The sequence below is a fragment of the Pleuronectes platessa genome, chromosome 1 (genome assembly GCF_947347685.1).
Source record: "Pleuronectes platessa chromosome 1, fPlePla1.1, whole genome shotgun sequence".
Classification (NCBI taxonomy): Eukaryota; Metazoa; Chordata; class Actinopteri; order Pleuronectiformes; family Pleuronectidae; genus Pleuronectes; species Pleuronectes platessa.
The window spans coordinates 17,908,727-17,929,378 of record NC_070626.1 but is presented as its reverse complement, the minus strand read 5'-3'; the positions used below and the strand labels follow the sequence as shown (position 1 = coordinate 17,929,378).

Genomic DNA, 20,652 nt, shown 5'->3' with positions numbered 1-20,652 from the left:
CCAGCTGCATTCCGCAGCAGTTCTCCTCAGCAGCTTTTCCACTGCCAACTGTGGTTTCTCTCTCACCTGGAGTCCCTGCACACAGCCAGGGCTGACCACTTCCCACACAAAGTTCAGGCTGCCTGCAACCTGTGACACCTCTGAGGACCGATCGCAGACTGCACATTGGATCAAGACTGGAGGAAACATGCTTGTGTCTGCAGCACTCGTCATCACCATCGCGTGTTCCTGCTCACTCCATCCTGTGTTCGGACAGGTATGTGAAACACACTGTTATTGGCTAATGAGCGAATGAATGGATCACAGTAGGAGGATTTGACTTGTATGACATTGTTACAGTTAAAGACAATTAAAGCAGTGACACTTGTTCAGCTCTGTTGTATCTATTGAACTGATTCATTGGTGACAGTGTGCATCTGAATGAGCTCCCTCTCCTCTGAAGTGCAGCTCAGACAGAGAACGTCCTTGCTTGGAACCAAACATTGATTCACCCTCACTTTGGATTCAAACTTCAAACCCAGACGGTCCACTTTATGAACAGCTCGGTATGTCTGTGCTGTAGTTCAGAAATTTCCAGAGAGCTGCTGCACTGACTGTGTTTTGACCTCTGCATTCATGGCTGTGTGTGTTGCACATGTGTGTATTTGTTTGTGCATTGCTCAGAGATGGCTTAAATATATGTCCATAAGAATATCAGTGTGGTGCTTTAGGTCTATGTATATATATATATATATTTATATTTATATGTTAAAGGGATAGTTCACCCAAAAAGGAAAATTCACTGATTATCTACTCCCACTGATGGAGGGGTGGTTGAAGTGTTTGAGTCCATAAAACTTTTTGGAGTTCTGGTGTAAACAGTATTGGTGCCAAATCCAATCCAATTGAAGTAAAACGGAACAGTAAACAACACATAATGCCTCCACACTGCTCCTGTGGTGTCATCCAAGTGTCCGTACCTACCGACATTCATATTCAACTCAAAATGGTGTCCTTAACACTGTGTCCTCTTGAGCCAGGTTCTCTTCTTTCTTTTTTTACATTTGAAAAATTGGTCACCATTTACTTCAATTATATTGGATTTGCTGCAATGCCAAAAGTGTTTTGTGGACTCAAACACGTCACCCACCCCTCCCTCGGCATAGTGGTGAGTAGATGATGAGAGAATTTTCCGTTTGGGGTGAACTGCCCCTTTAAATACACAAATCTGGTTAGATTTAATAGAGTTGAACTGGAGTCTTAAGCTCCTGTCCTGCATGCCTCCGAACACTGTGGTAACATCACCCAGTAAAAATGAAGCCATGTGAAAAATCACCAGCACGGACAGAAAGAGGCCTTTGACAACTACACTTTAAACACCAGGCCCCCCCCGCCCTGACTGATTGAAATCCCTTCAAACCCCAGTTTGGTCCAAATCAGGTGTTTTCAACAAATATTGACTCTTCTTGCATAACTCCTGCTGGAAGAAAACACTAATTGTTTGTCTGAAAACATGTAGGAGAGGACGGCACAGAATGACGCTGTTGAATGAAAGGGAGTAAAGAGCGAGCGGGCATGCACGGGTAGAAAACATGTCCCTGACACTCCGTTCGTCCGCTCCTTGCAGCCAATAGAAAGGGAGGTTGTAACGGGAGGTGGTGTTTGCGCTGAGGGCGTTTCTACCTGACTGTCTGACACCAAAAGCCTAAGTTTACCACTTCATAGAGAGCCAGTGATTACCTCTAATGCAACCTAAGTCACTTTTGCTGATACTTCCCCCTCTCGTGACATATGGCACGTTTCATAACTTTTTATACTGAAGTTTTGAAATGCTCTTGCAGGCTCACACCTATACGACCACATTGAAACAACAGTAAACTGTTTTCGTGTGTATGACTTGGTCACAGCATCTAGTTTTGGGTGGAAAAGCATGCTCTGATAATACTGCTTTTACTCACTCATGTAACAGCCGAGCCTCTGTACTCCACAGCTCTCAGTTCTTCAACAGACCTTCATTTGCTGACGTCCGGATGGAGCTGATTCTGTTTTGGTTACAGCTCAGATAAAAAAAATTCAATGTACTTTTAATCAAAGCATCTTCCGAGAAAGAATGAATGGAAACTTAGTTTTCCGGTGAATGCATCAGTTACTTCACTGGCTTATGGCCCTCATGTCCCTTTTTCATGTTGACAAATATTTATTTTCAAGTCACCTGAAGCCAGAGGAGAAGCTTTTGTGTATTCATAAATTCAGCAAATAACAGCATTCCTTTTTCAGAAAACAAGTTTTTGAGCAAATTATTCTCCTGCAGCTTTAACCCTAGCCTAATACTTATAGTAACAGTATCTATATTTGCAGATCATTGTTAAATGCGACCACAGAATGAAGAAAGGTGGATGTCTTGTTTTTGTCATCAACATTGGTCCTAAACAGTGCACAAGATAAATAATGTAACACATATTTTACTCTTAACTTGATGTATCGACTTTCATTGTGGCACAATATATAATAATATATAAAGAATAAAGAATTTGATGAAATCTGAAAATACTAATGTACCCCAAATCTACGCAACGTCTCCAACTCAACATCTGCACCAAAGGTAATGGTTCCTCCTCAGGCTTCATCTCCACCAAGCTCTGTAGTTTTTGTGTAATCCTGCTGTCAAATAAACCAACAAACAGACAGTGGTGAAAACACAACCTTCTTGGTGGAGGTAATATATGTGTCTGCACTTTTATTTGCAACGTTGTTAAAAAAGAAATAAAATGCTTCAGGAAATATCCTCATCGTCAGTGAATTTGAAAAAGTCTTTGAACAGGTTGTGAATAATTCAACGCTGTAGTCACCCCCTCTGTTTGGTTTCAGGAGTGCCCCAGCAGGCAGGAGATACAGGGCTCTCTGAAGCAGGTCCAGAAGCTTCTCTCAGCACACGAGGCCTCGTACCTGCAGAGTCTACGCAACCTGAAGAAGAAAATAAACTTACTGCAGAGCAGTGCAGGGAGGCAGACGACGAAAGCCATCAACAGTGAGCAAAACATCCTGAGACGGACTTTTTCAAATGTTACATGTTAAAATGATGTATTCAGTTTTTTTCTTTCATTATTAAATCACCTCCTGCTTTTCCAACAGGCACCTGCACAAAACTGGACGCACCGATGAACGGAAGGAAACTTGGAAAGTCGCACAGCGTGAGCCATGAGGTCCACTTCCTGTGTGACCCTGGCTATGAGCTGGTGGGCTCAGAGAGCAGGGTTTGTCAGGAGAGCCTGACCTGGGGTGGCCAGCAGCCGACCTGCCGAGGTGAGACACAGCTACCCGGCCTCAGCGGGATCATCCCTTCCCCACCAGAGTCTCTCCTCCTCTTCTTCACCCTGACCGTCTCTCATTCTGTTATCTAACCGTCTGATCACTTCTTTTAAAGCCCTGTCATCATCCTCTTTATATCCGACCCCCCATCCCATGCTCTCTATTCCCATTCCTCTTTTGGTGCATCATGCATGACTCAACTGTTTGTCTACATCAAGATATAGTTCCTATATGACCCATGATCATATTTCCTCTCTACGCTCTTTCATTGTCCAGAGAGTTTATTGAATGCTCAGACATGTGATATTTTAACCGCAGCATCTTGACAGCTCACTAACTTTGAGAGGATTGCTCAGAAGTTTTTGGATCAGGCAAAGCCTCCCAGCACCTCCTCCACCTTTTCCCTTATTCTCCTTCTAACACGTATATATGCCATGATGTCATTTTCTCTTATCTTTCAGCATCAGAGATATTTGGTTGCATGTGCTCCTGTATCACTGACAGGGTTGAAACATATAGCACCAGTGTTTCCTTGTATAACTCCCCTGTTTGTTTCTTTCCCCTCAGACATCAATGAGTGTGCGTCCTCTCCGTGCCTGAATGGCGGGACGTGTGTGGACGAGATGAACCAGTTCTCTTGTGTCTGTGCCAAAGGCTGGGCCGGAGCTACCTGTCAGAGCCCCTTGCCAACATGTAGGGATTACACACCCAAACCCCCCAAGCCTGATGGAGATGTTGTTTATTTTATTTTAACATGTTGAGATAACCACTAACCCTTCAGACAGCTCAAACACAAAGGGGTTTTTGAGTTTTGGGATATTATAGGAGCCAAAAATAGCAAATAAGCCTTTTTCAGAGCATACATTTTATAGACTACTTTAGTGTCCAGTCTGCTGAAGGTGATGGCATCGGCCTGTGGTTTGGTTTGCCAATACAAGTCAGTGCTACATACCACAGAGTGAGTCCAAGACAGTGCTGCTGGAGAGGCTGCAGTCCTCTCCCTGATGTGACTGTGAATCTCCGCAGCCCACCTAGTTTAGTTTCTCTCTATTCATTTAATATTTATATATTCAAACATAAAATTAACGTTAAAGTTAAAGTTAGAGTAATTCTTATATTGTCTGATACGAATATGTTGTCTGGAAGTTAGATTTGACATAAAACATTATTTATACAAACAAGTTATGAGGATTATTAAAATTAGATTTTTATAAAGAACTAGAATGGATCCTGTTTTTTTTTTTTTATTTGGATCTATACCTAATTCCCTGCACTCATAAATATAAGTCCCCTAAACTTGGCTTATTTTTTAAATCAAGATTCAAGAATTAATCTCTGACAATTCAAAAACAAACAAAAAAACAACAACAAAAAGCCCTATCTCTTATGCTAAAGAAAGTCCCTGATGAATACCACATCGTAATCCATCAAGTAGTTTTTAATGTACATTTTTCTCCGTGCCCACAGACCGTCCCTTAATGACTGAACAAAAATGAGCCCCAGATGAAATCCTAAGCTACAGAAAACGTCTTACCTCTCATCTTCCCTGTCTTCCCCATTCAGTCTTTGTTACCATGACAAACACATCTGCTGCCACCTCTGCAGCCACCGGTGGAGCTGCTGCTGCTGCCACCCTGCCAGCTGCCACCACCGGGCCCTTTGTCCGTCCATCACGTTGCTCTATAGTGCAGGGGACCACCCACTGTACCTGTGAGGCTGGATACACCATCTCTGGCCGGGACAGCAACATCTGCACTGGTAGGACTAACACCTTACGACTAATATACACATTAGTTTGTTGTTATATAGGATGCTAACTATGTGTGTGTTTTTTTACTTTAGATATAGATGAATGTGAGCTGTTCCATAATGGCCAGGCGGGGAAACTGTGTTTACATGCTTGCATTAACACCCCTGGAGGCTACCGCTGCACCTGTCCTGCTGGATATAATACGACCCGCGACGGACGCAGCTGCAGAGGTGCACTCACATATTTATTTTCCTGGTTTGTTATGAAATCACTTAGAATGTTCTTATTCCCAACAAAGCCGTGTGAATGATGTCCCAGCTAACACTGTGTTGATGTTTTCCGCCAGACATCGATGAGTGTGCCACCAGACAAAACAACTGCACCAAGGACCAGATGTGCATTAATACATATGGTGGTTTCCAGTGTGTCCATGTGGACTGCCCCAAAATCCCTAATGCTGCATATGTCAAGACGTCGCCTATGTGAGCATTGTCTTCTGCATTTTTTGCTCCTGATTCATTGTCATAAGAGAGATTTTCCACAGTAACAAGTATATGTTTTTTTGGCAGTAAAATATTAATTCCATTGTTTGAACAACATTCCTCTCACACTCTTTCATCTACATCTGTCTCACTTTTCACTTGGTTTTTCTTCTTTCCAGGCGTTGTGAACGTAACCCCTGTCCTCTGGACAACAAGGCGTGTTCTCAGACCCCAAATTCCTTCTCCTACCATTACATGGCTGTCTCATCCAACCTGTCAGCTCCTCGCGTCATGTTCAGGGTCTCAGCTTTGCGTCCGATGGGCGACACGCTTCGCTTCTCCCTGCTGGGGGGGAGGTTAGCTCGGCGCCACTTCACAGTCCAGCGTTCAGACCGTCTGACAGGTCAGCTGATGCTGGTGAGCCCCATTCAGGGGCCTGCCACTCTGGAAGCGGAGGTGGAGATGAGCGAGCTGGAGAGACGTGTCCAGCTCGGGAAGTACATCACCAAAATCACCCTGTTTGTTTCCCAATATGAGTTCTAGAGACAGAAGGTGGAAACAATCTTAGAGCACAAAAGACAAACTAAAGTCCGGTTTGGATTTAGCTAAGGATCATTTGGCCATTGATGAGTGATGATACGGTGACCATCTTAAAAATCCCCTGTACTGTTGGTGAAAGAGCTGTAACAGCCAGGTAGTAAAACATGAAGTGGTGGCAGAACAAGGTGTGTGGCACTGCTGCATGTAATAAATGTTTCAGAATGTTTGCTTTTCAGAGACACTGGTGTCCAGCTACAGACAGAAATGCAAATGACTTCAGTATAAGAACATGAGCTTTGTTTGGAATAATAAGAATTTCCTCTAAATCTATTGCAAAAAGACAGAAATGAGTGTAGGAGATTTGAAGGACGAATGACACAATGTAGACAACAAACCAGCACTAAACTGAAGGACACAAACAAACTGATCCAGGAAATATGTGGAAGGTTCACCCTGAAAGAAAGTGCTGCTTTTTAATGACTTTTAAAAGGGTTTACATATGTGCGCTGTATATTGGACACGTAATCATGATGTGTTATAACTTTGTAATCCTTTCTGCTTCCATGTTTCATCCTGGTTTTATTGCAGTTCATTTTCCAACGCAACCATTAAAGCACCATGTGAACATAAAGAGTTGGGTCTCTTCTACTTTTGTGAATATGGTGTAAAAGCAGTCAGATTAATATAGGTATATATGTAACCATATGTCTAACCCAGCACTTATACTCACCCTGAGCTTTTTTTACACAAACATAAATGTATATACAGTGATATAGTACAGTATGTGAGCAGTGGTTTTTTGAGAAACACACAGTTCTTGCCGTACAGAGCAGTGCTGTTCAGCAGACAGGCAGCCAAAAACAAGCTGCTGAAAAGAGCCACAGTGTTCCTACTGTGCCTGAATGAACTTTAACTTTTAAATCCGCAAGTACACATTGAAAAATGCATGAGCATGTCTCGTGCGCACTGCGAGTCGTGTATGTGTAATCATTCTCCTGTCAAAAGGACGGGTGTACTTGGACAAATTGTGACGTGGTGATGAAATGTGCCGCACCCCCTCCATCTATCTTCCCCACTGAGCTGTGCCACATTTGAGAAAATGAGACCACACAGAAGTGCATCTGTGGATAGTGAGGCAAAGTGTAGGTTGACTGGGAACAAACAAGGTGTATTTAGTTGCAGAGGAGGCTTCAACCGAGATGACATGACTGAGGGGGGGGGGGGGCTTTAGCCACAGGATCCTGAAACAAGCCTGTACGCTGAGTGAAGAAAAAGATGCACGGTGATAGCGAGGCAGACAGAGAGCGGTGGTTGAATAGAGATGTCTGAATAGATGATTCAAGCGAGGCAGTCACTGGCTGAGGGTGTGGGCTGAATTAAAAACTGTCCTTTATTACCCCTGCACACAGAATGTTCTGGACTCAGTCTTGATCTCTTGTGTCCCTCATGGGAAAAAATAATGAGTTCAATCAAAATCTCACCATGTTCCTCGGGGATCCCAGAAGAGGTGGTCATTCAGTATTAAAAGCTCAGCTTGGTTTGCCTGTGTGAGAGCACCTGATCTGGAGTCTGGTGTTTTGTCTGCTCTGTGCGCTTCACTGTCCTCTCTTTTCCTCCCCTTCCTCTATGTTATCATATTACATCCACTTTCACATCCTTCTCCTCCAACTCCACTGTCGCGTCTCTCAAGCTCTCAGTGTGGCTGAGTCACACTGTGCAGATACAAAAAAAAAATCGTAATGAGCGCTGGCAGTGTGTGTGGGACTGAAATCAATATCCTAATCTCTCTGCTTGTGCAGGATAGTCATAAGAAACCATCCCACTCCCTTTGACTGCAGCGTGGGTTATCAGTGGTACTTGCATTTGAAAGGAAATACCTTGGTCTCATCTGAAGTTTAATAGAACAAAGGAGAGTGGGACTGGTGCTGCCGAGGCTCCACATGGTGCAGACAGGACACTACTGTCAGTTTGGCTCAGGATCTTTTAGTGATGCCATGATGGCGAGGGTGGAAGGGAGGGAGTGGACACGGTGGTGGCGTCCATAGTTGTTGTGTTCAAAGAAGCATAAAAACTAACCATGACTTTCGTCTGCCACACCGCTGATCCCCCCCCCCTCTTTTAGTATCGTCCCCAAGGTGTGGTCGGTACAGTCTATGGGGGTTGAAGCCCAAATTGACTCTAAACACACAACCAAAAGCATAATAGTTGACTAAAATTAACAAAAAACTAGCCAAAAATAATATTCCAGTGATAGCTGCCTGGTAAGATGGATCAATCAAGTCTCATCCATGGGTTGGAGCTCCCGTCAGTGTTGGAGCCTCCAGGTGAGACGATTCAAATCTTGGGTTTTTAAACTGGAAAAGCAGAGTTTGCTTTCGACATATGAGGAACGCAACGGGTGACTGTGCGAATCAGAAACGTTCACAACAAGAGAATGTGCGGAACATGCAGGAGGCGAGACGTGATGGAAAAATGCCATGTTTTGGTTTACAGCACTTCGTGTTCTGCCTTGGACTTTATTGTCAAAGGCTCTTGAATTTCATTTTCTTTACAAGTTGACAACGTTGTCTACATCTCCCTCGACAAATTTTACCAGAGGTCAGGCAGGAAAAGGTTCAGAAAATATCTGGAGCAACTGACTAGGTCATTTGCTTTCTTACATACGGCCCCTCCAGAACCTTTCAGTGAAATTCAATGCATGTCTGAAAGCAGCTTTATTAAATATTGTGTTGCCATGAGCTAACAGTGATGGCATCTATGGAAGAAGTCGGAGAAAAGGGCGGAAACTAGTGTGTCCATTCCGAGTGTGATCTTTACCACCACAAAGGCGGATGCAAAATGAACGTTAGCCTAAACCAGCTACCAAAACAAAGAACTGAGGCTGGGATGATCACACACACAGATAGAGTTTGACTCCATTCTCTTCTCAGGAGGCCATTACTCTACTACTGTTGGTTTCTATATTAATATCACAAGTCTCCTATAAATTACCTTTAAGTGAGATTTAAGTCAAAGTGGCTCAATTTGTGTCTTCTTTTCCTCTCAGCTGTTTATTAAATCTCTGTCATTAGTTGTGATTTCAAATTGCAGTAATTTCCTTGTCGTGCCCGAGTCTTGTCGCTGCAGAAGAAAACCTGCAAATGTTTCATAGACTGTAAAGAGATGTGCTACTGTGCACTATCAAACTATGATGTAACACTGCCCCCTGCTGATCACAGATGAGACTTGCTACATACTCGATGTCTGCTAACCATGAAGCCACAAACTGTGATTTTACAGCTGCTGCAATACTTCCCAACAGAGTTTGGTTTCATCACTGTGGAAAATGTTAAATGCATGAAAAATGTTGATGGTGAAAAGGGACAAAGGCTCATCATGATATGACAAAGCATGTGTATTAACAATACATTCCTATACAGTCACATAGTAAAAACCTTCCTTGAATTTATCTGGTTTGATTTAATTTATTTATTCTAATAGAACTATTCTATAGAACTCAGAGCGCATTTCTATCAGAAAGCCTTTTTGGTTTACCTGGGTTGTGTGTTTTTTTTATTTTTGTCCTTGGTGATTTGTTGTCTTGTTTATTGGGAAACAGCATCTTGAAAAGTGCTATATAAACAAAGTATATTTATTATTATTATCATCATTATTGTTAATGATAATAATAAGAAACGTTATTTATATATCAACTTTCATACAAGAAATGCAGCTCAATCAGCTTTAGATAAAAATAAAAAAGTGTTTATATATTAGTTATATCATATTTTTCAGTTTCAATACCTCTTTTAGCCAAGTATAGACAGTACAGTCTACTTTTACAATGCAACATCCACAAATAAAATATGAATGAAATGAAATAGCAGTAAAGTAAAATAAAAACAAAAAAATGTAAAGTAATTTTAAAGTAAAGAAATAAATGAAGAAATTATCAAAATATGATAAGTAATAACAGGTCAATAACTTGAATCCAGGGTCACAGGATATAAGATTAAACAAAAACAATGATATGATCACTTTTCTTTCTGGTTAGGGTCTATCATGAGATTTACTTGTATTGTTGATTATAGGTGAGTAACATCAGGGAAAACTAAGCAGAATATGAGGTATGAGAATTCAACTAATAAATGTAGCACAGGAACGTTCAGATACTGTGCTTCTCTGTGGATCGCTGTTTAAAACCCTCTTTGACCCGAGCCTCCTCATCCACGATGCTCCTCAGAGACCAAACCCCAAACACAGCCCAAACTTTCGGGCTCCTCCCTCCAGCTGCCCCCCTCAACCTCCAGGCTCCTGAACCCCCTCCAGTGTTCTGCTGGACCCATGGAGCTGCTGCTGCTGCCTCATAGAAAGTAAGATGGTTCTAACACGAACACCCTCTCACCCGGTCAGTGGATCCAGACGGCCAGTAGCTCCTCCGGGTGTCGGTGTCCAGCCTCATCCCCATGTTGTGGTTTGTTGTTCGGACTGCTCCCTGGCTAAGTGCTAACGTTAGCTTAGCCGAAGTTATCTGTGGGAAACATGGAGACTGACGAACAAGTGTATGAACGTGGGAAACTTCTCCGTAGTAGGAGCTTTAGAAAAAGTCGACACTCGTGTGTTTTTCCTCTCAGATGTGTTTTTTTCCTCTCGCGGGTAGCGGTTCCTGACGCGTCCATCTTTATCTGGTGACTTTGGCACACTGTGGTAACGGTGGCTAGCTAACGTTACCCTGCTAACATGCTCAAAATAAGTTTACACCTCCACGAGCACAGTTCACACACAGAACAAGTAGGTTCACCACGTTCATAAACTTTGTGTTGCATTCCTGGTCGTAGTCAGACTCGTTGTTTGTGTTATTTGTTTACACTGAACACGAGTGACGACTTTCTACTAAAGTTACTAACTATAACGTAACTTTATGGAGAGATCCCCCATTCAGTTTTCACACTGATTTATTGTTGTGAATGTCGTAGAGCTACATGTGCTTAAGTTTAAATAGTGACGCAGGAGACAATCCAAGTGGTGAGAACTATCTCTACCGAGCACGGATCAGAGAGGCTGTGTTCTGCTGCTGCTAGAGGAGGAGCAGAGGTTGACCCCAAACATCCTGATCACACCTCATCACTGCAGCGGTTCATGGAGGAATTCAGTCTGTGCCTCTGTGTGATAGAGCATTGACATCAGTAGTTACTGGGTGTAACTATGACTCTATGAACACACACCTGAGTGTCCTCAGCACCCTAAAGCCCAATTCATGCTCTTGCGTTGAATCTATGGCGTGTACCCTACACAGACAGTATTTGTTGCAGTTCTTTAAGAAAATGTAATTGCTTTTCAACATCTATCTGCTCTAACTCCAACATGGCAACACTCATAATTGTTTTTGTTTACTCTGTAAACATTAACATTTACGATGCAGCCGGATACCTGCGCGTGTTGACAGTGTAGGTTTGTTGGGGGCCTTAGATCTCGTTTCAATTTCTGCCTTCATGTGGGAAAGGGTACCTCCTTTTCGAGTGATGTAGCCAAAACAACTTACATACTTCCATGCTGCCTATTTTCACTGGTTTTTAAGCAATCTGTCCACTAGAGGCCATCACAGTGGCGAGAGTGTCTGACCACAACAAACCTGTTAACAGGGCTGGAGTTTGTGATAACGTACCTCGTAAGAAGCCGGCAAAAGCAGCTGCAGATGCCTTTTAGTGTCTTACAAACTCGTCAAGTCTCCTCCTTAACAGTTCCACCATTGTCCAAATGTATTCTTCATGTCCTCTTATCATCTAGCTAGAACTATAGGCTACACTGACCCCCTCGATTTCGGATGGTTCTGCTCTGTTTTGTGCACAAATACAGATGAAACAAAGGACAAGTATCACCCAGATTGAATTGAAAGGCTTGTGAAAGATGCTCTTGTGGCAAAAAACATTCCAGATGATTTTTGGTGACAAATTATGTTTTTCTCCTGTAGCGGTCCAAAGATGAACACTACATAACAGAAGGAAACAGAAGGGCTCCAACAGCGAAGCAGAGATGTCTCCTAAAGTGCCCGGTGGCCAAGGCCGAGGGGACTTTTCCGCAGTGCAAGTAGCTGTTCGAGTGCGCCCCCTGCTGCCTAAGGAGCTACTACACTGCCATGAGAGCTGTATCACTGTGGACACTGAACTTTGTCGGGTCACTCTGGGCCATGACAGACACTTTCTTTCTGACTTCCTCTTTGAAGAGTCCTGCTTTCAGGAGGAGGTTTATTCTGAGTCTGTACAGCCACTCATCGACGCCTTCTTCCAAGGGTTCAATGCTACAGTGTTTGCCTACGGACAGACAGGCTCAGGCAAGACCTACACCATCGGAGAAGCTAATATTTGTAAGTTACTGATTTATATTTTTACTCTTCTTACATTGTCTCCTTCGAAATATTTGGTTCCAATAGTGTTTTTCATCATCAGTGTAAATTAGAGCTGATATTTTTCCTTTTCCTTCCTATTCAATGGTATTTTGCACTGGCTAAGACCAGAAATAAGAAGACTTCAATGTGACTTGTCTAAACCAGCATGTAATTATGTGTATTTGAATTGTGTTGTAGGTTCCTTTAGAGATGAGGTGCAGGGTATCATTCCGAGGGCTGTTGCGGATGTCTTCAAGCTGTTAGATGAAAATGACCTCACAGACTTCTCTGTCCGAGTGTCCTACCTGGAGGTCTACAAAGAGGAGTTCAATGACTTACTGGAGGTAGAGACGGCCAGCAAGGACATCCACATCCGAGAGGATAAAGGCAACATTGGTATGAAATGCTAACATTTTCATTCCGCTGTTACATGTATTATTTATTAGCACATTTCTGCGGTTGTGAGAATTGTTAATGGTTGGTGTATGCATGTATTAACATTTTATATCTGTGTGTGCCTTCACAGTTTTGTGTGGCGTGAAAGAGTGTGAAGTGGAGGGTCTTGATGAGGTGTTGAGTTTACTAGAGTCAGGAAACACAGCCCGGCACACTGGCGCAACCCAGATGAATCAAAACTCCAGCCGGTCACACACCATTTTTACGGTGTACATGGACCAACGTCGGGGGATTTCACGCCTTTACGCTACCGCTGCAACTTCTGGACCACAAATGTTGTCTTCCAAATTCCACTTTGTTGACCTGGCGGGGTCAGAGCGCATTTTAAGGACAGGGAACACTGGAGAGAGACTGAAGGAGAGCATCCAGATTAACAGCGGACTGCTGGCCCTGGGAAATGTTATCGGGGCGCTGGGGGATCCCAAGAGGAAAGGCTCTCACATACCATACAGAGATTCTAAAATCACAAGGTACGTTTTCATTGAGTTGATCAGACACATGAGATACCGTAACATGATACAGGATCTGGTGTGAAGTGTCAGTTTGGTTCAACATATATAATCTTTGTATCTTCTAGGATCCTAAAAGATTCCTTAGGAGGAAATTCAAAAACACTGATGATTGCCTGCATCAGCCCATCCTCCGCAGACTTTGATGAGAGTCTGAATACACTGAACTATGCCACGAGGGCGAGAAACATTCAGAACAAGGCCACTGTCAACTGCAAGCGTGAGCCTGATCGTGTAGAAGGGCTGGAGCAACAGATCAAGGCCCTGCGCAGAGCCCTCGAAAACCGCCACCGCTCAGAGACCCGCATCATCGCTCACGCTGATCCAAACAGGAGGCCTCGACTCGGAGAGGGAGAGATCAGCAGAATGCAGGCCCAAAGTGCTCACTACCGGACCTGCACGGACACTGCTTACAGGTTAAAGTTCATTCATCGATCAAAATACAGTTAGTTTGTTGTCATGTTGTTTAACTACTCTTGAAACGTCTTTAACAAAAAGGATTAATAGAATGTTAGTATATATATATCGTGCATTCCTTAACTTAATTTCACTCCATTTGAATGTTGCTGATATATCACAGGTTACTGCGGGAGCTGCAGACTGAAGGGGCTCTGACTGCAGAGCAGAGTTTGAAGGTGAAGGAGTGGCTGTGCTCAGTGGAGGAGGAACAGAGCCGACTGACCACTGCTTCAGGACCAGACAGTGGTATCGAGAACAGCTCCACGGAGGAAAGTGTTGCACTGAGGAGGGGGAGGCCCACTGTCAGGAACCAGGTCAGTCTCTTAACCTCTCTCAAATATTTAGACAATAATTAGAAGAATTTTAAGGAGTTTAGGTTCCTTACTGATATGTCTATACATGCTTTTTATGAGCAGGATCCAGAGGCTCAAGAGGAGAGGTGGAGTCATGAGCATGAAACTGAGAAAGGTGGAGAGAATGAGGACAGTGTTCAGCTTCAGGCCCAGATCCAGCGGTTGGAGACGGAGAACACAGACTTTTTAGCTGCTCTGGAGGATGCTATGGAACAATACAAGCAACAGGTCAAACACACTCTTATTCTAATGTTTTTATCTTATGGATCATACGTAGGATCCATGGCTTAGCAATTGAACTGGACCAACATTATTCCATCCTTTCTTTAAAGATTTGGTCAAAGACTAAAGATTCACATTATACAGATATTCTCCCTTTTAACTTATGTGATTGTTTTCCTTGACTCAGAGTGATAAGCTGCAGGAGCAGCAGGACCTGATCGCAGAGCTGCAGTGTCAGATGTCCAGTCCAGGCCTTAACTTGAGAACCCGGCCACACACTGCCCCTATTGCCTCCATGCAGCAGACTCAGAATGGAGTTACATTCAGACAGGTAACCAACCAGTAGAGCTAGATTTCCAGCTGTGATCTTTCCTTCCCTGAAGTATGATATGACTTTTAAAACTTTCCTTGTGGCAAGAAATGGAGGTGCATGTTGAGATTCTGGGATGAATTTATACTGAAATTAAAACTACACATTCATCATATCAGAAAAAGCCCCACACACTGAACTTGATCTGGAAAACTATCTTTTATCTTTACAATCATTTTGTACAGATCCAAACTATTTGTACACAGTTTACAGAGTATATCATTGCCTGCCTCTTTTTCATTCTGTGTGTGTATGTGTGTGGTTGCAGATGAGTCCAGTGGGCTACATCGGTAATGGGCCTGTTGGTGATCACGATGGGAGCTTCTTTGAGGAGCTGGGAATCCAAGGAGGAGCAGAAATGTCGGACACAGAAGAAGAGAGCAACTTCCGCCAAGAGAGACGCAAGTATGTTGTGTTTATAGAAATCACAACCTACAACTTTCAGATGATTCAGGGTCAGTGTGCCATTTTGCCTATGTGCCTATGATGTAATGTTAGTGATTTTCTCAGGCAGGTGAATCTAACCTGGACTAACAGGGACGTGTTGTTTGGAGGACTAACAGCTGTTGGGAAAGGTCCAACATCTCAGCTGCCTCAGCACATGTGTTTGACCAGAAAAGCATGTAAGTGTAGAACTGTCTGATGGGCCTGTCTTTCAATTAGTGCCACGAAGCCTCGTCTGCTTCCTCATTTCCCTTCCCAACTGAGCTGTTGTTTACTCTCTGATCACCGTGCAGCCAACTCCAGTTCTGGGGACACATCAGCACGTGGGAGCTTGAAAGGTTTTGAAGGCGCTTCAGATTGGGGGCTACATCAGGCACAGCAGAAGATCCGCGAGCTGTCCGTCACCATCCGCATGAAGGAAGAACTCATCAAGGAGCTGGTCAAAACAGGTATCCATCTGCGTTGTCCTTTATTAGCTGGGCCTTTTCCAAATAAAGCCTTGTCTCTGTTTTCTTTAGGTCACTTGTTAATCATTGCCTATGTTTTATTGTTATTTTTTCAGGTAAGGATGCTCAGGCCCTGAACAGGCAGTACAGCCATAAGATCACAGCTCTGGAGAGTGAAGCTGTGCAGGCTCGACAGGAGCTGCAGGAGGCCCAGCGGCAGCTGCAGGATCTAGAGAGACAAGAGCGAGAGATCAGCACAACGGACAACACAAGAGCGCAGGAATGTCGCAGGAAGATAGCTGCTGCTCAGAGCAAAGTCAAGGTTTGACTGTCATACTTATTAATCCTCAATAACGCATCAGCAACAGAGTCATGTTAAATTCAATTTTGTGGCCTTGAATAGTTCTGTGCTGCAAGATATTATTTTAAAGATATATGACTAAAGGCAGCACTTCTACTCTGAACCTAATGTTCTTGCACTTAAACATTTTTATGGTGGTGCTGTAGGTGCTAAGTCAACGGCAGCGGGATACTGCTCGTCTAGCTAACCTGCCCGCACAGAACGAACGCCGCGTGTTGGAGCTGGAGCGCAGCGTGCAGTCTATGAGGCAGCAGCAGGAGCAGCTCCAGAAGCGGCTGCGTGAGGAAAGTCAGCAGAAACGACGTCTAGAGACCGAGATGCAGCGAAGAACTCACAGAGTCAAGGTAGCACTGAAGAGAACACACTGACAGAGCAGCATGAGTACCTGTTTTTAATGATCAGACAAACACTGTTAGTGTATTTAAGAAATGTATATCACCACCCAATGCTTCGGTTTTAGTAGATAATCAATCCTACACTGATATAGCTGTTAATTTGGTGGGAAATGTATTAGTGGAGATGGGACGGATTCCATTTGGCTTAAACAAAAGGGTTCTTACAGAGAGTTTTCTTGGAAGCATTGATTACTAAACTGCTCTCAGTTTAAAACAACTTTCTATCAGAGTTACCTGTAATTGTTGGAGTTTACCATAAATATCACAGTACATTAGTGCCAAAAGCGTTTATTTAATTTCTACAGGACTAGTTTTCCTTTTATCTTCATTGTCCTGTAATTCATTTGGTCTTCTCCCCTGCCTCCACCGCAGGAGCTCGAGATAAAGAACGAGCAGCAACAGAAGATCCTGAGGATAAAAACGGAGGAGATTGCTGCGTTTCAGAAGCAGAGACGCAGTGGCAGCAACGGCTCAGTCATGTCACTGGAGGAACAACAGGTGCAACTGTCTTCTTATTTAAAATACTGCAGTGTTAATACAAAATGAGCCCCCCCCCTGTCAGTTTGATGTGAAACCATATGCTAGTTTCATCCCCCACATGATCCAAGAGAAGTCATTTCATTTTATTGCAGTGTTTTGTGAAATTGACAAACAGATATTTAAGCTTAGTAATCATAGAATACTGTTATAACGTGTTCAAGGTGATAAATGTGACTTTAAATTGCACGTGATAACCAAGTATTTGTTATTTTAACTGACTAACCTTTTTAAGCATTGAAAATACATAATATGTTAATGTCAGACAAATACTTGATATTATGAATTCTCGTGCTTATACAGAAACATTGTAACATTTCATGTGGGTATTGTAACCATATTTTAAAAACCTGTGCTGTGGGTCCAGTATATTTCCTGGTCCATAGTTCACATCTAAACTTCTCATTTACTGAACCTTTTCAACATCTTAGTCACACAATAGTACATTACAGAAAGCATCTTGATGAATCTCATGTGTTGTTATTACAGTGCAAATACACAAGCTTATTAATCTATTGTCAGTAGAAGTAATATAATAAATGTATTCTTTATAGTTCTTGAGAATTGATGGAAATGTGCTAAATGTATTATCATTTCCTGACTTTGTCACTTTATCTTTCCTGTGTGCTTTACAACCAATGAGCAGAAGATTGAAGAACAAAAACGCTGGCTCGATGAGGAAATGGAGAAGGTTCTGGAACAGAGAAGAGGACTAGAAGGTTTGGAAGGAGAGCTGACGAAGCGAGAGACGATCCTGGCGAAGAAAGAAGCCCTGCTGCAGGAACGCAGCGGACTGGAGACCAAGCGGCTCCGCTCCAGTCAGGTATCAATCAACCCAATCCACTCACCTCAGCAGTCATGGGAAACTGGCAAAATACTGAATGTTTGTTTGGATCTTCTCACCAGGCCCTGAGTAAGGACCTGGTGACGCTTACAGGGCGGATTGAAACCCTTGAGAGCGAGTTGAGTGAGAGGAACGGCCTCCTTCGCAGCAGCAGCGCTCAAGACTCGCAACAGATCCGCCAAGAGATCTCCAACCTCCGGCAAGAGAAAGATTCGTTGCTCAAACAGAGAGTGGAGCTGGACGATAAGCTGCGGCAGGGTAACCTGCTCTCCCCTGAGGTCAGATATCACTCTGGAGATCAAGCATTTTAATGTGTTATGCTCAGAATAAGATGGAGATAAAATACTTGGCAATTATGGTAATTCTGGCTGGCAGGAGCGTTGAGCTAATTGGTCCTTACTGGAAACTCTAATATTAGCTGTCTGCTCACATTATCTTTAAGATTGTGTCTGTTCTTTCAGGAGGAGCGAACGCTTTTCCAGTTGGACGAGGCAATCGAGGCTTTGGATGCCGCCATCGAGTACAAGAATGAGGCCATCAGTCAGAGACAGAGGCAGCTGAGGGCTTCTGCCAGTATGCTCTCCCAGTGGGAGATGAACCTCATGGCCAAGCTCAGCTATCTGTCCGGCTCTGAGACCAGAGCCCTGCTGTGCAAGTACTTTGACAAGGTCTGAACAACCGAGTGAGATTCGACTTTTCTTTAACCGTGTTCACCCATTTCAGTCATCCTGACATTTGCCTTCTCATGTTGATGTGGATGTTTAATGCAGGTGGTGACTCTGCGTGAGGAAGAGCGAAAGCTGCAACTAGCCCTGGCTGAACTGGAAATGCAACTGGACGAGCAGCAGAAACTGGTGCAGTGGCTGGAGAATGCCCTCGATCGCTCACAACTGGACACGGATCGCCGACTCACACAACAGCAGAAGGAACATGAGAAGAGTGTGCAGCTCTTACTGCAGCAGTGTCGAGGTGCATGGATATTTACAAAATACTGATTTGATAACAGATTCAAATTCTTTCCATAATCAGCTGTTCGAACTAATAAGTACTAGTACTCGTGTAACTTAATGTTTGTATTCTCTGACCCTGACAGAGCAAATGGACGAGGGTTTGGCAGGAAGGCAGCGGCAGTACGAGGGGTGGATCCATAACCTCAGCCAGGAGCTCAACCACTTCAAGGCTGCTAATGTGGATCTAAGCAACAAGCTGAGGGAGCTCTGTGGTTCAGCCAGCCAGCCTAAGGAGCATGCTAGAGGTAACTATATGGAAATGTTGGATCTGCCTGTCTTGCCATTAGATCCCTGTGTTCACACCTGTGTTGTTGAGTAAGTTGTTGACTGGCCTTGTCTCTCATCTGATGGTAAAGCAGCAAGCGCCTGCAGCATGGAGAGGCTGACCCGCAGCCCCGAGGACAGCCCAGGGGGCAGAAACGTGGGGCAGCCCGACAAATCTCCCCGGTCTAGGGAGGAAATGCGTGAGCTGGTAAACACCCCGCTCCCGTCCACATGGCGGCGCTCTTCCCTACCTATAGAGGAACCTGCAGTCATGGATGAACTGTGGTATCAAGCGGCTGGGGACATGTCTGGTAACCGTGTAGTTCAAACCGGTACGGGGCCCTGGGTGGGGCAGACGTCCCTGCCTGTGGTTAAATCTCGCCGAGAGTCACGTCGCCCCAGCCTCAACGTCGGACCCCTGAACTCAAACAATGCATTAATCGACGTACGGAAGAACCCTGTCTGAATTTTACTCAAATGTTTCTTTTTTACGACCAATCACCTAGATTTTATTCTGTGGTTTCAGAAATATTGTTTTATCCACTTTTGTCTTTGCATTACAGTTTTTATTCTTGTATATAAAGTTTTGTATTAAAAACAGAAATCCACAGATTTTTACAAGAAGCACTTTCACTAAGGTAGAGTCTAAGTTTCCGTTTCATACCGTCATTTGTATGTTTATATTCTTAGCAACCATGAAAGTCAATAAGACGTGAATTAATTACATTATTACAATTTGACACTCTTTTTCTTTTTTTCTAATAAGCAAGCGTCTTTTGACCTTCAAATATTTTATATTAAACTGTTTTTGCCTTCCATACTCATCTGGCTTGTGTTTTCAGTGGCAGTCAAAAAACTCCATGTAATGTAATGCACAACATTTTATCTCACACCGCTGGAAAATAAACCATAAAAGAAGTAATCATTTGAATTTATTTCAGTAATACGCTGTAACAAAGTAGGTGAACATAAGTGAAATCCCTTGATTCAGGTGATTTAAGACAGGTTTTCCCACGGGGAAGATGAGAGACATGAGGCAAAGATGCTGTTTTGCAATTTACATCAAAAATGTTGAACCAACACACAGACAGGATACACTATAGAATATGATTCACTCACATGACAATCCATTAAAGTCCATAAATTTACTCAAAAACAATAGGGGGACATGATAAGCCCTTTTCTGAGTCTTCCTCTAGACCCCAAGGACACCCGGCAATACATCATGAGTAATTAAGTCAAACCAAGCCTTAAAATCCGATCCTACTTTTACAGCATATGTAACATGTATAGAGAGCTAGTTTTATTTAAAAAGCAGACCCATTACCACCATTACCCCTATTGAATGGCATTAACCTAATGCAACCAGCAGCCAATTAATATGATCTATGGCGATATCTGTGTCATTGTGCTGTGCATATCGAATCTTCTGATCTGCATAAACATCCAAGTTATTCCAACACTATCAAAAAATTATCCTGAACTCCATAATGTAGGAATGCAAGAGACGGTGAGGTAGTGTTGCCATTTGAGCACTAGGGGGCGGTATGTCCTCAGT

The 20,652-nt window shown here is 43.4% G+C and overlaps 2 protein-coding genes across 3 annotated transcripts; both read left to right on the top strand.

The window, feature by feature from the left end:
- LOC128438816 (fibulin-7) lies at positions 1–6,691 on the top strand. The gene is made up of 8 exons (XM_053421531.1): positions 1–256; positions 2,848–3,007; positions 3,112–3,282; positions 3,856–3,981; positions 4,852–5,046; positions 5,131–5,268; positions 5,385–5,520; positions 5,700–6,691. The coding sequence occupies exons 1-8, from the start codon at positions 188–190 to the stop codon at positions 6,061–6,063; spliced, it is 1,359 nt and encodes a 452-aa protein (XP_053277506.1). The 5' UTR covers positions 1–187; the 3' UTR covers positions 6,064–6,691.
- A 3,581-nt stretch (positions 6,692–10,272) lies between these two features.
- On the top strand, positions 10,273–19,918 carry kif7 (kinesin family member 7). Of its 2 annotated transcripts, none has more exons than XM_053424310.1 (20): positions 10,273–10,412; positions 12,011–12,403; positions 12,623–12,820; positions 12,951–13,350; positions 13,458–13,805; positions 13,970–14,162; positions 14,265–14,429; positions 14,611–14,754; positions 15,062–15,198; positions 15,304–15,416; positions 15,531–15,686; positions 15,800–16,005; positions 16,191–16,388; positions 16,812–16,937; positions 17,623–17,799; positions 17,883–18,098; positions 18,282–18,488; positions 18,591–18,789; positions 18,914–19,075; positions 19,190–19,918. In XM_053424310.1, the coding sequence occupies exons 2-20, from the start codon at positions 12,073–12,075 to the stop codon at positions 19,558–19,560; spliced, it is 4,047 nt and encodes a 1,348-aa protein (XP_053280285.1). In that variant the 5' UTR covers positions 10,273–10,412; positions 12,011–12,072; the 3' UTR covers positions 19,561–19,918. The 2 variants fall into 2 exon arrangements, with proteins under 2 accessions (XP_053280285.1, XP_053280274.1); XM_053424299.1 differs by having other exon boundaries at positions 19,187–19,918.
- Positions 19,919–20,652: the final 734 nt, after the last annotated feature.

What these genes read in the sequence shown, in the direction of transcription:
- LOC128438816 (XM_053421531.1), top strand. Translation starts at nt 188, where the DNA reads ATGCTTGTGTCTGCAGCACTCGTCATCACCATCGCGTGTTCCTGCTCA. An exon ending in GACGACGAAAGCCATCAACA is followed by an intron (nt 3,008 to 3,111) that starts GTGAGCAAAACA and finishes CTTTTCCAACAG; the next exon opens with GCACCTGCACAAAACTGGAC. An exon ending in TATGTCAAGACGTCGCCTAT is followed by an intron (nt 5,521 to 5,699) that starts GTGAGCATTGTC and finishes TCTTCTTTCCAG; the next exon opens with GCGTTGTGAACGTAACCCCT.
- kif7 (XM_053424299.1), top strand. Translation starts at nt 12,073, where the DNA reads ATGTCTCCTAAAGTGCCCGGTGGCCAAGGCCGAGGGGACTTTTCCGCA. An exon ending in CATCGGAGAAGCTAATATTT is followed by an intron (nt 12,404 to 12,622) that starts GTAAGTTACTGA and finishes ATTGTGTTGTAG; the next exon opens with GTTCCTTTAGAGATGAGGTG. An exon ending in GTGTTTGACCAGAAAAGCAT is followed by an intron (nt 15,417 to 15,530) that starts GTAAGTGTAGAA and finishes ATCACCGTGCAG; the next exon opens with CCAACTCCAGTTCTGGGGAC.